Source organism: Phyllobates terribilis, unplaced genomic scaffold, assembly GCF_046119375.1.
Source record: "Phyllobates terribilis strain yellow unplaced genomic scaffold, ASM4611937v1 Scaffold_3__8_contigs__length_932513732, whole genome shotgun sequence".
Lineage (NCBI taxonomy): Eukaryota > Metazoa > Chordata > Amphibia > Anura > Dendrobatidae > Phyllobates > Phyllobates terribilis.
Window position 1 is genome coordinate 66,723,138 of NW_027362763.1, and position 13,580 is coordinate 66,736,717.

General features: G+C 43.3%; 1 protein-coding gene across 2 annotated transcripts in view; it reads right to left on the reverse strand.

Moving 5' to 3' along the window:
* Positions 1-13,580, reverse strand: part of LOC141258814 (cytochrome P450 2K1-like) — a 209,279-nt gene that overhangs the window by 65,997 nt on the left and 129,702 nt on the right. For both annotated transcript variants that reach the window (XM_073673964.1, XM_073673965.1), the window contains exons 5-6: positions 12,114-12,274; positions 9,803-9,979 (exon numbers count right to left, since the gene is read on the reverse strand). In XM_073673964.1, the coding sequence (XP_073530065.1) occupies positions 9,803-9,979; positions 12,114-12,274 (338 nt within the window). The remainder of the gene's footprint in view (positions 1-9,802; positions 9,980-12,113; positions 12,275-13,580) is intronic.

Genomic DNA, 13,580 nt, shown 5'->3' on the forward strand with positions numbered 1-13,580 from the left:
CATAGGTCCCTGATCTGAGACCACTCCTCCAGCGTGATTTGCCCCACCTCTGAATCTCGTTGGCCCAGGCTATACGTCAGAACGTATTGCACCAGGGCTTGTCGGTGCTGCCACAGTCGCTGCAACATGTGCAGAGTTGAATTCCACCGGGTAGGCACATCGCATTTTAGCCGGTGAAGTGGCAGGCCCAACGACTTCTGTAGAGATGTAAGTCGCTGAGCTGCGGGATGCGAACGACGGAAGTGAGCACACAGCGACCGTGCCCTCTGCAGAAGGCCATCTAGTCTGGGATAGTGGGCTAAAAATTGCTGGTCAACCAGGTTCAACACGTGAGCCATACAAGGCACGTGTGTGACATTGCCCCGGCGAAGGGCCGCACCCAGGTTTGCAGCATTGTCGCACACGGCCTTCCCTGGTTTCAGGTCCAGTGGAGACAACCATTCATGAAATTGGTTCTCCAGAGCTGACCACAACTCCTCAGCTGTGTGACTCACATTTCCCAGACATTTCAATGTAAAAACCGCCTGATGACGTTGAGCCCTACTGCCAGCATAGTAAGGAGGTGTGCAGGATCCCTTCTGCGCAGTTAGAAAGCTTGTGGCATGACCAGACAGGCTTTGGGTGCAGGTGGAAGACCGAGAGGAGGTTGAGGAGGCAGAAGCAGTGGAGGAAAAATGACATAAAGAGGATTGACGCACAACTCGTGGGGACGGCAAGACTTGGACAGCAGCCCCTTGTCCTGCTGTCACCATAGTTACCCAGTGCCCAGTCAGCGACATGTAACGCCCCTGTCCATGCCTACTCGTCCAAGTGTCTGTGGTGAAATGCACCCTGTCACACACAGAGTTTCTCAAAGAAGCGGTGATGTTGTGTGCGACATGCTGGTGGAGCACAGGCACACCTTTCTTTGAGAAGTAGTGCCGACTGGGCATCTGGTACTGGGGCACTGCGACGGACATAAGGTCTCGAAAATCCTCTGTGTCCACCAGGCGGAAAGGCAGCATTTCTGTAGCCAAGAGCTTGCAGATGGTGAAATTCAACCTCTTAGCTTTCTCATGGCTAGGAGGAAATGGTCTTTTACTTGTCCACATCTGAGGGACCGAGGGCTGGCTATTGTGCTTAGACGGGGTTGATAAGGGTGTCCCCGGCAAACTGCCGGTCTGTGAGGAAGATGCAGGCGGACATGTTAGGTTGCCTTGATCCAAAGGTGGTGCTATCGATGTCGGACAGCGCTCAAGACCAGCTGGTGTTACCACCTCCAAAGAAAATGATGACCTGCCAATCACGCTGGCTGTTGCGGGTAAAGAGGTGGCAGGTCTGCGCCCCAAAACAGGTGTGACTGCTGTCCCCCCAGTCACAGAGGATGAAGAGGCCGCGGATGCACAAGATATGGCAGGCGGTGGTTGGCCCGGCCGGCCAGACCGCATTGTAGCACACTGAGCTTCCCACTGCAACTTATGCTTCATGTCCATGTGCCGGTTCATGCATGAAGTACTCAAACTATGTATTTTTTGGCCTCTACTTAGCTTTTGCTGACAAATGTTACAGATAACACGAGTTGGGTCATCTTTATCGATCTGAAAAAATGCCCAGGCTATGCAAGGCTTAGCACCCATGCGACCTGAAGAGCCACCACGACTTGTGGTGAGAGGCAGAGTTGTGTTTGAGGATGCAGTTGTTGACGTGCTTCCAGTACTACGTCTCTGTCCAGGAAGGCGCAACCTGACCTCGTCGTCACTAGCATCTTCCTCCACCTCCTCTGCTGACCTCATCTCTTGGCTGACTGTGGGTTGACAGTAAGTGGGATCTCCGACCTCATCATCATCACCCTGTGCGTTATCACACCCGTCGTCCTCAGAGCCAACCTGTTCCTGCCCTGACAAAAAACTAAAGTTGTCGCTCCAATCAGGTATTTGAGTCTTATCATCGTCTTCCTCATTGTCTCCACCAACAGGAGTTACAGTTTGGGAATGAGGGTCTACATTATGGTCAGAACCTTCTGCGTCTGGTCCTGGATCCGACTCATAAAGATTCTGGGCATCAGTGCAGATCATTTCCTCGTCTGGATTCACAGAAGCGCTGGAGTCGACCTCTGATTCCCAGGCTATAGTATGAGTAAACAGCTCTGCAGACTCAACCATCTGTTCTACCTCATACTCAGACGGGCAGCTGGAGATTTGGGAGCTGTGAGGAAGCAAGTGCGATTTGGGTGACACCTTTGAGGACTGGAGTATTTGTGATGTTGAAGTTGATGTGGAGGAGAGCCCACTTAAAGGAGCACTTGATATCCGTTGAAGCACCTGCTGTTTTTGTGCCTCATCTGGAATTTGTAGCGATTGGCGTGGCCGTAAGAAAGGGATCTTATCACATTGTCCGCTAAAAGAAGTAGACATTTTAGTTTGGCTGGAAGATGGTCTTTCTTCTGCACCTACCCCACGGACACAACCTTTTTTCCCCTTCCCAACACGCCTATTCCCCTTTCCACCAGCAGCAGGCCTTTTTCCACTCATTTTGGTGGTTAACTAATTCATAACTCTGGAGTTGTTTGCACAAAAAAACAATGGATGGTAACCGAGCAGAGCTGAGTGGCCAAACTGTGGTATTAGGCCAAAACTATTGGCTGGGTTAGATGCAGAAAAAAATTATTTTTAATTTGCAACCTGATGGAGGTCAGTATAGATGGACTAATAGACCAAGTCCCACACACCGCTAGAAGCCCAAATATTTTTTCAGAGCTAGATGCAGAAAATTTTTTTATTCAATTTGCAACCTGATGGAGGTCAGTATAGATGGACTAACAGACCAAGTCCCACACACTGCTAGAAGCCCAAATATTTTTTCAGAGATAGATGCAGAAAAAAATTATTTTTAATTTGCAACCTGATGGAGGTCAGTATAGATGGACTAATAGACCAAGTCCCACACACCGCTAGAAGCCCAAATATTTTTTCAGAGCTAGATGCAGAAAAAAATTATTTTTAATTTGCAACCTGATGGAGGTCAGTATAGATGGACTAATAGACCAAGTCCCACACACCGCTAGAAGCCCAAATATTTTTTCAGAGCCAGATGCAGAAAAAAATTATATTCAATTTGCAACCTGCTGGAGGTCAGTATAGAAGGACTAATAGAACAAGTCCCACACACTGCTAGAAGCCCAAATATTTTTCAGAGCTAAATGAAGAAAAAAATTATTTTTAATTTGCAACCTGATGGAGGTCAGTATAGATGGACTAATAGACCAAGTCCCACACACTGCTAGAAGCCCAAATATTTTTTCAGAGCTAGATGCAGAAAAAAATTATTTTTAATTTGCAACCTGATGGAGGTCAGTATAGATGGACTAATAGAACAAGTCCCACACACTGCTAGAAGCCCAAATATTTTTTCAGAGCTAGATGCAGAAAAAAATTATTTTTAATTTGCAACCTGATGGAGGTCAGTATAGATGGACTAATAGACCAAGTCCCACACACCGCTAGAAGCCCAAATATTTTTTCAGAGCTAGATGCAGAAAAAATTATATTCAATTTGCAACCTGCTGGACGTCAGTATAGAAGGACTAATAGAACAAGTCCCACACACTGCTAGAAGCCCAAATATTTTTTCAGAGCTAAATGAAGAAAAAAATTATTTTTAATTTGCAACCTGATGGAGGTCAGTATAGTTGGACTAATAGACCAAGTCCCACACACTGCTAGAAGCCCAAATATTTTTTCAGAGCTAGATGCAGAAAAAAATTATTTTTAATTTGCAACCTGATGGAGGTCAGTATAGATGGACTAATAGACCAAGTCCCACACACCGCTAGAAGCCCAAATATTTTTTCAGAGCTAGATGCAGAAAATTTTTTTATTCAATTTGCAACCTGATGGAGGTCAGTATAGATGGACTAATAGACCAAGTCCCACACACTGCTAGAAGCCCAAATATTTTTTCAGAGCTAGATGCAGAAAAAAATTATTTTTAATTTGCAACCTGATGGAGGTCAGTATAGATGGACTAATAGACCAAGTCCCACACACTGCTAGAAGCCCAAATATTTTTTCAGAGCTAGATGCAGAAAAAAATTATTTTTAATTTGCAACCTGATGGAGGTCAGTATAGATGGACTAATAGAACAAGTCCCACACGCTGCTAGAAGCCCAAATATTTTTTCAGAGATAAATGAAGAAAAAAATTATTTTTAATTTGCAACCTGATGGAGGTCAGTATAGATGGACTAATAGACCAAGTCCCACACACTGCTAGAAGCCCAAATATTTTTTCAGAGCTAGATGCAGAAAAAAATTATTTTTAATTTGCAACCTGATGGAGGTCAGTATAGATGGACTAATAGACCAAGTCCCACACACCGCTAGAAGCCCAAATATTTTTTCAGAGCTAGATGCAGAAAAAAATTATATTCAATTTGCAACCTGCTGGAGGTCAGTATAGAAGGACTAATAGAACAAGTCCCACACACTGCTAGAAGCCCAAATATTTTTTCAGAGCTAAATGAAGAAAAAAATTATTTTTAATTTGCAACCTGATGGAGGTCAGTATAGATGGACTAATAGACCAAGTCCCACACACTGCTAGAAGCCCAAATATTTTTTCAGAGCTAGATGCAGAAAAAAATTATATTCAGTTTGCAACCTGATGGAGGTCAGTATAGATGGACTAATAGAATGATGCTATGCCCAAAAGATTTTACTTCACTAGGTGCAGTAAAAAAATTGGTATTCTATACACAGGTGGTATATCTTGCAAGACAGATAGGCTACTCCACTGACTAACACACTCTGCAATAGGCCAAAAAGGATTAGCTTTGCTAGATTCAGCCAAATGCTGTGAAAAAAACTTGCACAGCACTGGCACAGACCTGCCTGGCAAAAACTGATAGGAACTGATGTAACCTAGTCCTGAAAAGGACTCCAATTACAATTAGTCTTTACTCCCACAATCTATCTATTTAAGAGCACAGACCTGCCTGATAAAAGTCGTAGGAAATGCTGTAACCTAGTCCTTAAAAGGACTGCAATCACAACTATTCCCTACTCCCAAGCTATCTGTAGATTTGTGCGAAAATTGGCTTGAAATTAACAAGGTTTAGCGCACACAGCAACAGCGGTGCCGTCTAACACGCAGCTGCAGCAGTGAGAAAATGGTGGCGACGGGGAAAATGGCTTGGTCTTATAGGGCAAGGACATGTGACATACACTGCCAATCACACATGCCCTTGCTTGTGTGAAAAAAAGCACTTCGCTCCGTGTGTGCGCTGCTGATAGGCTGACAGATTGCACCTCCGCACTGCAAATGCGGGAAAGAGAAAAAAAAATGGAGATCTTCATTGTTCCTGCAGAGATCCATCCCCTGCCCCTCCCCCCGCCCCGCTGTACACTCAAACTGCGTATTAACATTAATTTTCATCATTACTGAGAAAAAATCCAGTTATGATTTTGGTGCACGAACAGTTATCGAACATAACCTCGAACAGCCGAATTTTTCTCAAATTGTTCGTGTTCGCCGACCGGCTCGAACACCGCCCAAAACAGCTCGAATTTGAGATTGGCGAACAGTTCGAGTAGAACAACGCTCATCTCTAATTGTGAGGGAATATTTAGCTAACATAAATGAGTTCAAGTCTCCAGGTCCAGATGAATTACACCCCAGAGTACTGAAGGAGATCGTAGAAGAAATTTTAGAACCACTCTCCATAATCTTTGAAAATTCTTGGAGAACAGGAGAAGTCCCAGAAGACTGGAGAAGAGCAAATGTTGTTCCTATCTTCAAAAAGGGGAAGAAGGTGGACCCAGGGAACTATAGGCCGGTGAGTCTGACTTCTATACCAGGAAAGATCTTTGAACAAATTATTAAACAACATGTATGTAAGTACATGGATAAGAATGAAGTGATTAACCAGAGTCAGCATGGGTTTGTAACTAACAAGTCATATCAGACTAACTTAATTTCCTTCTATGACAGAATCACTGACTGGGTGGATCAGGGAAATGCTGTAGATATAGTATATCTTGACTTCAGCAAAGCATTTGACAAAGTATCTCACACCATCCTTATTGAAAAAATGACCAAGTATGCAATGGACCAGGCAACTGTTAGGTGGATTCATAACTGGCTTAGTGATCGGACTCAAAGGGTGGTTGTAAATGGCTTCACATCCAGCTGGATGAATGTCTCAAGTGGGGTACCACAGGGCTCCGTCCTGGGACCTGTATTGTTCAACATCTTTATCAATGATTTAGATGAAGGAATTGAGGGTAAACTGATTAAATTTGCTGATGACACAAAGCTAGGAGGGATAGCTAATACTAGAGAAGAGAGAGAGAGGATTCAAAAAGACCTAAATAAACTGGAGCAGTGGGCAGCAACCAACAGAATGGTTTTTAACAGGGAAAAATGCAAAGTACTACATCTGGGCAATAAAAATGAAAAAAGCAGATACAGAATGGGAGGAATAGAGCTAAGCAACAGTACATGTGAAAAAGACTTAGGTATACTAATAGATCATAGACTGAACATGAGTCAACAGTGTGATGCAGCAGCAAAAAAGGCAAATACAATTCTGGGATGTATTAACAGAAGCATACAGTCTAGTTCACGTGAAGTCATTATCGGTCTTTACTCCTCTTTGGTCAGACCTCACCTGGAATATTGTGTACAGTTTTGGGCACCACATTTTAAAACAGACATAGACAAACTGGAGCAAGTTCAGAGAAGAGTGACCAGAATGGTGACTGGTCTGCAAACCATGTCCTATGAGAAACGGTTGCAGGATTTGGGAATGTTTAGCTTGCAAAAAAGAAGACTGAGAGGAGACTTAATAGCTGTCTACAAATATGTCAAGGGCTGTCACATTGTAGAAGGATCATCTTTATTCTCATTTGCACAAGGAAAGACTAGAAGCAATGGGATGAAACTAAATGGGAGGAGACACAGATTAGATATTAGAAAAAACTTTTTGACAGTTAGGGTGATTAATGAGTGGAACAGGCTGCTACGAGAGGTGGTGAGTTCCCCTTCAATGGACGTCTTCAAACAGAGGCTGGACAGACATCTGTCTGAGATGATCTAGTGAATCCTGCTTTGAGCAGGGGGTTGGACCAGATGACCCAGGAGGTCCCTTCCAACTCTACCATTCTATGATTCTATGATTCTATGAAATACCAGGTGACAGACAGCATTAGGCTGATGACGCATTAGGGGTGTGTCTGCAACAGCTACAAGAAACAGTAAGTTCGGCGGGCGTCGCCCTAAGCAGCCAGAGCAGAGCAGACAGTATGGAAAGAAACCAGAGTGGCAGTCTTGACTGGAAATCAAGTGCGCGCTCTTACACAATGGGAGGTGGACCACTATGCAAGGACGCCGCCAGGTATGTTACAATAGGTTAAGCAAAATTGTTCACTTTGTAACATTACCGGCACCTCCGAATGCCAACACTCTTGCTCAGGTATTTATAAATGAGATTATGAAGCTTTACAGGGTTCCCTTCGATATGGTGTCAGACCAGGGCACACAGTTTGTTTCCAAGTTCTGGAGAGCGTTCTGTTCTCGACTGGGGGTGCAGCTGTTCTTTTCCTCTGCTTTCCATTCTCAGCTGAATGGGTAGACCGAGCGCACTAATCAGAATTTGGAGACTTACCTTCAGGAGGATTGGGCATCTTTCCTCTTGCAGAATTTGCTATTAATAATCATCGCCAAGAAACTACCTGCAGGTCACCGTTATTCGGTGCATACAGTTTCCATCCACAGTTTGTACTTTTAGTGGGGGGAGGGGCTTCGGGGGTTCCTGAGGAGTAACATTTTGCTTTATCGTTCTCCTCTGTGTGGCAGGGGGTTCTGAGTAATTTGAAGATCATGAGAGACAGGTACAAACGTATGGCTGAAAGAAAATGCTCGCCAGGTCCAGACCAGAGTGTGAATGACTTTGTGTGGTTGTCTACCAGGAATATCAAGTTGAAGGGTCCTTCCTGGAAGCTGGGACCTAGATCTACTGGTCCCTATAAAATAACCTCCGTCATTAACCCAGCAGTGTTTCGTCTTGAGCTACCTCAGGCCCTTAACATCCACAATATCATTCACAAGTCTCTTCTCAAGAAATATGTAGAACCTCTTGAGTCCTCTCCCCTACCGCCATCCCTAATCATGGTTGATGGCAGTTTAGAGTTTCAGCGTCGTTCCCTACTGTACTTGGTGTACTGGAAGAGTTATGGTCCAGCGGAAAGTAGGTGGGTTTCAGCATCATAGGTGAATGCCCCCAGGTTAGTTCGTGCATTCCACACCATTTATCCTGAGAAACCTGGTCTTGAGTGTCCGGAGGCCACTCATAGAAGGAGGGGTACTGTCACGGTTGTGTCAAGTGTTAAAGACAGTTGCTCTGGATCTGGGTGTGGAAGGTTTCTGAGCTTGGCATTGCAGATGCCTTCTTAATCCTTTTTCCTTTAGGACCCAGTAGCTACCTCCCTCCTGCTGTTAAATGACACACCCTTCTATGGGAGTTAAAGACTCCCAGATTGCTGCAAGAAAGCGCTGGTGATACTTTTATGTACTTTTGTGCATGCTTGGTGCACTAGCTATTGGCTGGCTTCTTCTCTGGTGCCCTTGGAAGACAGTTAGCATTTCTCCTCTGTTGTCTGCTCAAGCTAAGGTCATACCCTTTGTTTGTCTACCTTGTTGTCTTTAGTATGTAGTGGGGCTTGACCAGTGCTTACGCCTCACCCTCTCTATTTAGAGCCAAGCTCTAGGGACATAACGGTTTTAGAGTCCTGCTCAGTGATTGGTGTGGAACCAATATAGGGATGGTAGAGTAGGCAGGGTGTTATACGATCTGCCTAGGGGTCTCCACTGCCCCTTTCTCTAGTGTTTGGGCTTCCTTCTACTCTTCCCTTCATGTTGCACTTAGTCTTTCCCACACCTTACGTGAAACATACACAGAACAGGTGTGTAAGATAAGATATATTACGTATTTTCTGTTACGTGTGTGTCAGAAGTGACAGTCTCCCTGCAATTGGTTGCAGGAGATCTGTACATTTGGCATTACAGACATCTTCTGAGAGGCTGTCTCTGGGTCCTCACGGCTAGCTTCCTTTGGCTAATTAACTCCCTGGTCTGGGTGTATAAATATCTGCTGAGTACAGAGGGAGGTGCTGGTGATAATTATCACTTCTAGTGAAGACTTCAGCAAAAGCAGTACTTCCTCCTCTTTGGTGTTTGAGGACGTGTGGCATTTGTCTGGAGTTGTCTAAAAACTAAGCAATTTTCCCTGTTTTTTCTTCCTTTTTGTCTTTAGAGTTCAGTAGACATCGACTAGTGGTCATCTTCTCCATTCCCTAGCCTGAGTCTATCGCCGGGGAAAGACAGGTCGAGGAACGCGTGCGGCGATTGGTTAAGAGCCAATATAGGGTCGATAGTTGAGACAGGGTGACACTAGACCAGACCAGGAGGTCTCCACTCCCCCCTTTACCTAGTGTCTGGGCTCCCTTTACCTCTTCCCTCTGTGTTGCCCTAAGTCTTTCTCACACCTTGCGTGACATTTTCATGTGTACTCTTAATTTATGAAACAAAAGTTATTACAAGTTACTCTTTAAGTTTCCTGTAATCTGTAACAGCTGCAGCTACCATGTGCCATTTATAATACTGCAAAGTTTATTTCTGAAATACACTAATGCCATATAGTTCCACCACAAGACAACGTTTTCCTGCAGTCCTGTATAAACAAAAAACTAAATTGGGCTTTCACCATGAATTGTGCCAGAGGACAAGCTCAGCTCTGCCACATATGTATCAGTAAGTATTCTAGTACCTCTTGTTGTTTCACCAGGAATGAGTCGATAAGATTCCTCTGGTCATTTACGTCCAGTTGTTTCCTGTGGTTGGTGAAGGTCTCTCCATTAAACGCATGTAATATATCTAAATTCCTGAGCACCTTTTCAGCCACACTTGTAAACCAGCGCATCACAGATGGATATGTGTTATAAAGCTGCACAAAAAAAACAGTTGACCTTTATATTTATATTTCTAACTAGGTACATTCCTAAATGTGTTATCCAAAATATAAAAGTTCCACTTACAAACATGATAAGTTATAAATATATAATCATAGGGATCCCAGTTTGTCAGCCCTGGGAAAAGGAAATTCAAAGATCCTATGTTTGGGGGATGGTAGTGTGTGTATATTTTAAGGATGTCATCAATAACAGAACAGTAGGGGTCTTGCTCTTGGCTCCTCGGTTGATCATCAATACTTGTTAGGTGGATTTTATGCATCAAAATGCAAAACTGATCCTTATTTCTGCTTTTTTGTGGCAATCCTGAATTTACTAATGCAACTTTCAGGAAAGTTGACTAAACACTCTAATTTTGTTCTGATTGTCCAACTGTCTCATGTGTATGAGATGTTCCAACTTATCTCTAATGGCAGATGTCATGTGACAGAAGGATTGGGAGTATTGAGTTCCAAAGTTTTTTTTAGAGATGTTTAAGCACGACCTTCATCCTAAACCTGCATTTTCCCAGATTCCAGGAATCTGGGAATTTCACATTTTTGGGAAGTATGGTTTCAGCATGCCCAATCCTGTATTCATGGAGGAGATAAGTAGAGGGATCTGGCAGTGGCTTATTCCCCTCTCTCCACTAAGCACCAGTTCAGTGAATTCAGAGTGGTCAAAAGTCTATAAAGCAGCATCATTAAGTAGTCACCTGGAATGGCTTTCAATGGATAGGTCTGTCTTAGTAAGAGTTTATTTGTGGAGGCCCTGGCCTTCAGAAAGTGTCTTCACCAATCAGATGTGTTTTACAGAGGCAGTGTTGGTACCCAGTCGCTATTACAATATTTTTGTAAGCCAGAATATTATAAGAACCGCTCAACTAAGACAAGAAAAATGATAGTCCATCATTATTATAAAACTCGAAGGTCAGTCAATCTGAAAAAAATTGCTATAACCTTGAAGGAATCTTCAAGTTAAGTCATGAAAACCATAAATCACTATGGAGAAACTGGCTGTCATGAGGACCGCCCCGAGAAAGGAAGTCCAAGAATTAGCTATGTTGCAGAGGATAAGTTCATCAGAGTTACCAGCCTGGGAAACTGCAAATTGATTGCACATCAGATAAAGTCAACATCAATTGTCCAGATTAGACTTCGAGAAGTGACCTTTATGGTTTCATGGCTACAAAGAAGCCACTACAGTGTACTGCAAACAAGAAGAACAGACTTCTTTGGGATGACTACCACAATAACTGGATATTAGATCAATGTAAATCTGTGCTGTTATCTTAGGAGTGAACATTTCAAATTTTTCATACTGACAGCCATGTCTTGGCCAGCATAGAGGAGGAGATGTTATGGTGTTCGGGAGCTTTACTGGTGACACTGATGATGATTTATTACAAATTCAAGCATACGTAGCCAGCATGGCTACCACAGAATTCTGCCCACATATGCCATTCTATCTGGGTTACAGTTTCTGGGACCATTATTTGTATTGCAACAGGACAAGGACCTAAAACATATTTCCAGGTTATGTGAGGGCTATGTGACCAAGAGAGAGGGATGGAGTGCTGTGTAAGATGACATGGCCTCCACAATTTCCTGATCTCAACCCAATTGACTTTGTTTGGGATGAGTTGGATGCAAAGTAAAGACAAAGCATCTAAAAAGTGCTCAGTACCTCTTGGGACCTTCTTCAAGACTATTGTAAAGCCATTACAGGTGACACCCGATGAAGCTGCTTTAGAGAATGACAAGGCAGTATAAAGCTGTCATCAGAATAAAAGGGTGTACTTTGAGGAATTTTAGGTTTAATATAAATTCTGGTTTGACTTGTTCCTTTACTTATCATTTCCATATGTGTTACTTCTAGGTTTTTCTGCCATCAGTCTAAATCTGTAATTTGTACATTCCAATATGAACAAGGGAAAACATTGCATGAAGAGGCGTTCCAAACTTTAGACTGGTAAAGGACAACGACACAGTTAAGAAAGCTGTTCGTAAGATTTTAATTTTAAGAGTACGGGCACCTTATGGGTTGCAGCCTCACCAATCACACATTATATATCTTAAGAATGGCCCATAATGCTATTTCTTAAACACAATATGTAGCTGTGCTGCTCACCAATGCCATTGGGGAACCAGTTAATTGCATAATTTCATTATTCATCTTTATCAGCTTCAAAAGTGTGGGATCCTCATAATCAAATCGCTTACTCAGTAAAATTGAGACAATTATGTTACATGTAGCAGCATTTATAGTCATGGTGTTATCAAAGGGTTCACCTGGAAAAACAGTGAGAAGAAGAGTGTTTGTAATTGCAAAAAAACAGAATACTGATCAGCACCTCTGAACACGACAAAGCAAGTGTGAACAGGAGCAAGCCCCGGTCATGACTGCAAAGCATAGAAAGAAAAGAATGCAGTCACCTTTGTAAGAACTAAGATGTATTCAAACACAAAATATGACATTTAAACTGCATTACTGTTATATAGAATATACTTATAAAAATGAAGGTACTTCGATCATTAATTGACAAATTCATGACAACCCATTAGCCACAAAAAGATGTACCTTCTCTCAATGGGACCCTAAGGCTGTGTGCCCACGATGCGTTTTTTAAGTGTTTCTGCAGCGGCAAAAACGCTGCAGAAAAGCTTAAAAAACGCATGGTAGAAGGTCTGCCATGTTCCCCAATGATAATCCGCATGTGCTGTGCACATGCTGCGGAAATTTCCGCTGCGGATTATCATTGTGGAAAAAAACGCAGCACTACAAATTATCACTTTCGCATGTCCCTGGCAGGAAAACACATGTACAATCCGCATGTACAATCCGCATGCGTTTTTTTCTGCCAGGGAGATTCAGAAACGCTCAGGAACAAATCCTGAGCATTTCTGCATCATGGGCACATAGCCTTAAACTGATATTTATCAAACATTTGCAGAGCAGTGCGGGGTGGTAGCTGCTTGCGAGGTAGTAGTGTCCTTTCACGTCCCGGCGCACTGCATGAAAGTGTTGGTCCTGGCTAGATGTGTGGACTTGTGCTGTGAGCATACCATGCCCATGCAGAGCACCTCACAGTTCATTAAAGGTAACCGTCCTTCAAACATAGAGTCTTTACTGAATGATAACTTGGCAAAGGATATATACAAGGGATAAAGGTCACAACGTCTTATGATTGTTTATTTCTCCCTCACATCATATCTTTCTTCTGTAGTTTTACTCAAGGGCTTTGCAGAAACACTGTTCATACATTATGCTGCCACAACTCAGCTTGTCGCCACAGCCCTGATCAGCGAGCCTCTCTACTCGCTCATGGGTTCCTTGTCTTATTTCTTCCACTACTGGCACCCTGGATCTACCACCCTGGACCCTCACTAGTTTCACGAACTCAGTCCTATTTAGGGCCATTACCTTCGGCGTTGTAAGGGGTTCGTAACTCGGCTTCTTATCCATAGATGCCTTTTCTGCAAGGCCAGTGTGAGTACCCAGTCATCTCTTCTTTAGGATCTCACTATTCCTTTCCTTAAGTCTCCTGTTACTGTATGTCAACCCAATGGCAGCACTGCTCATGTTACACTCCAAACT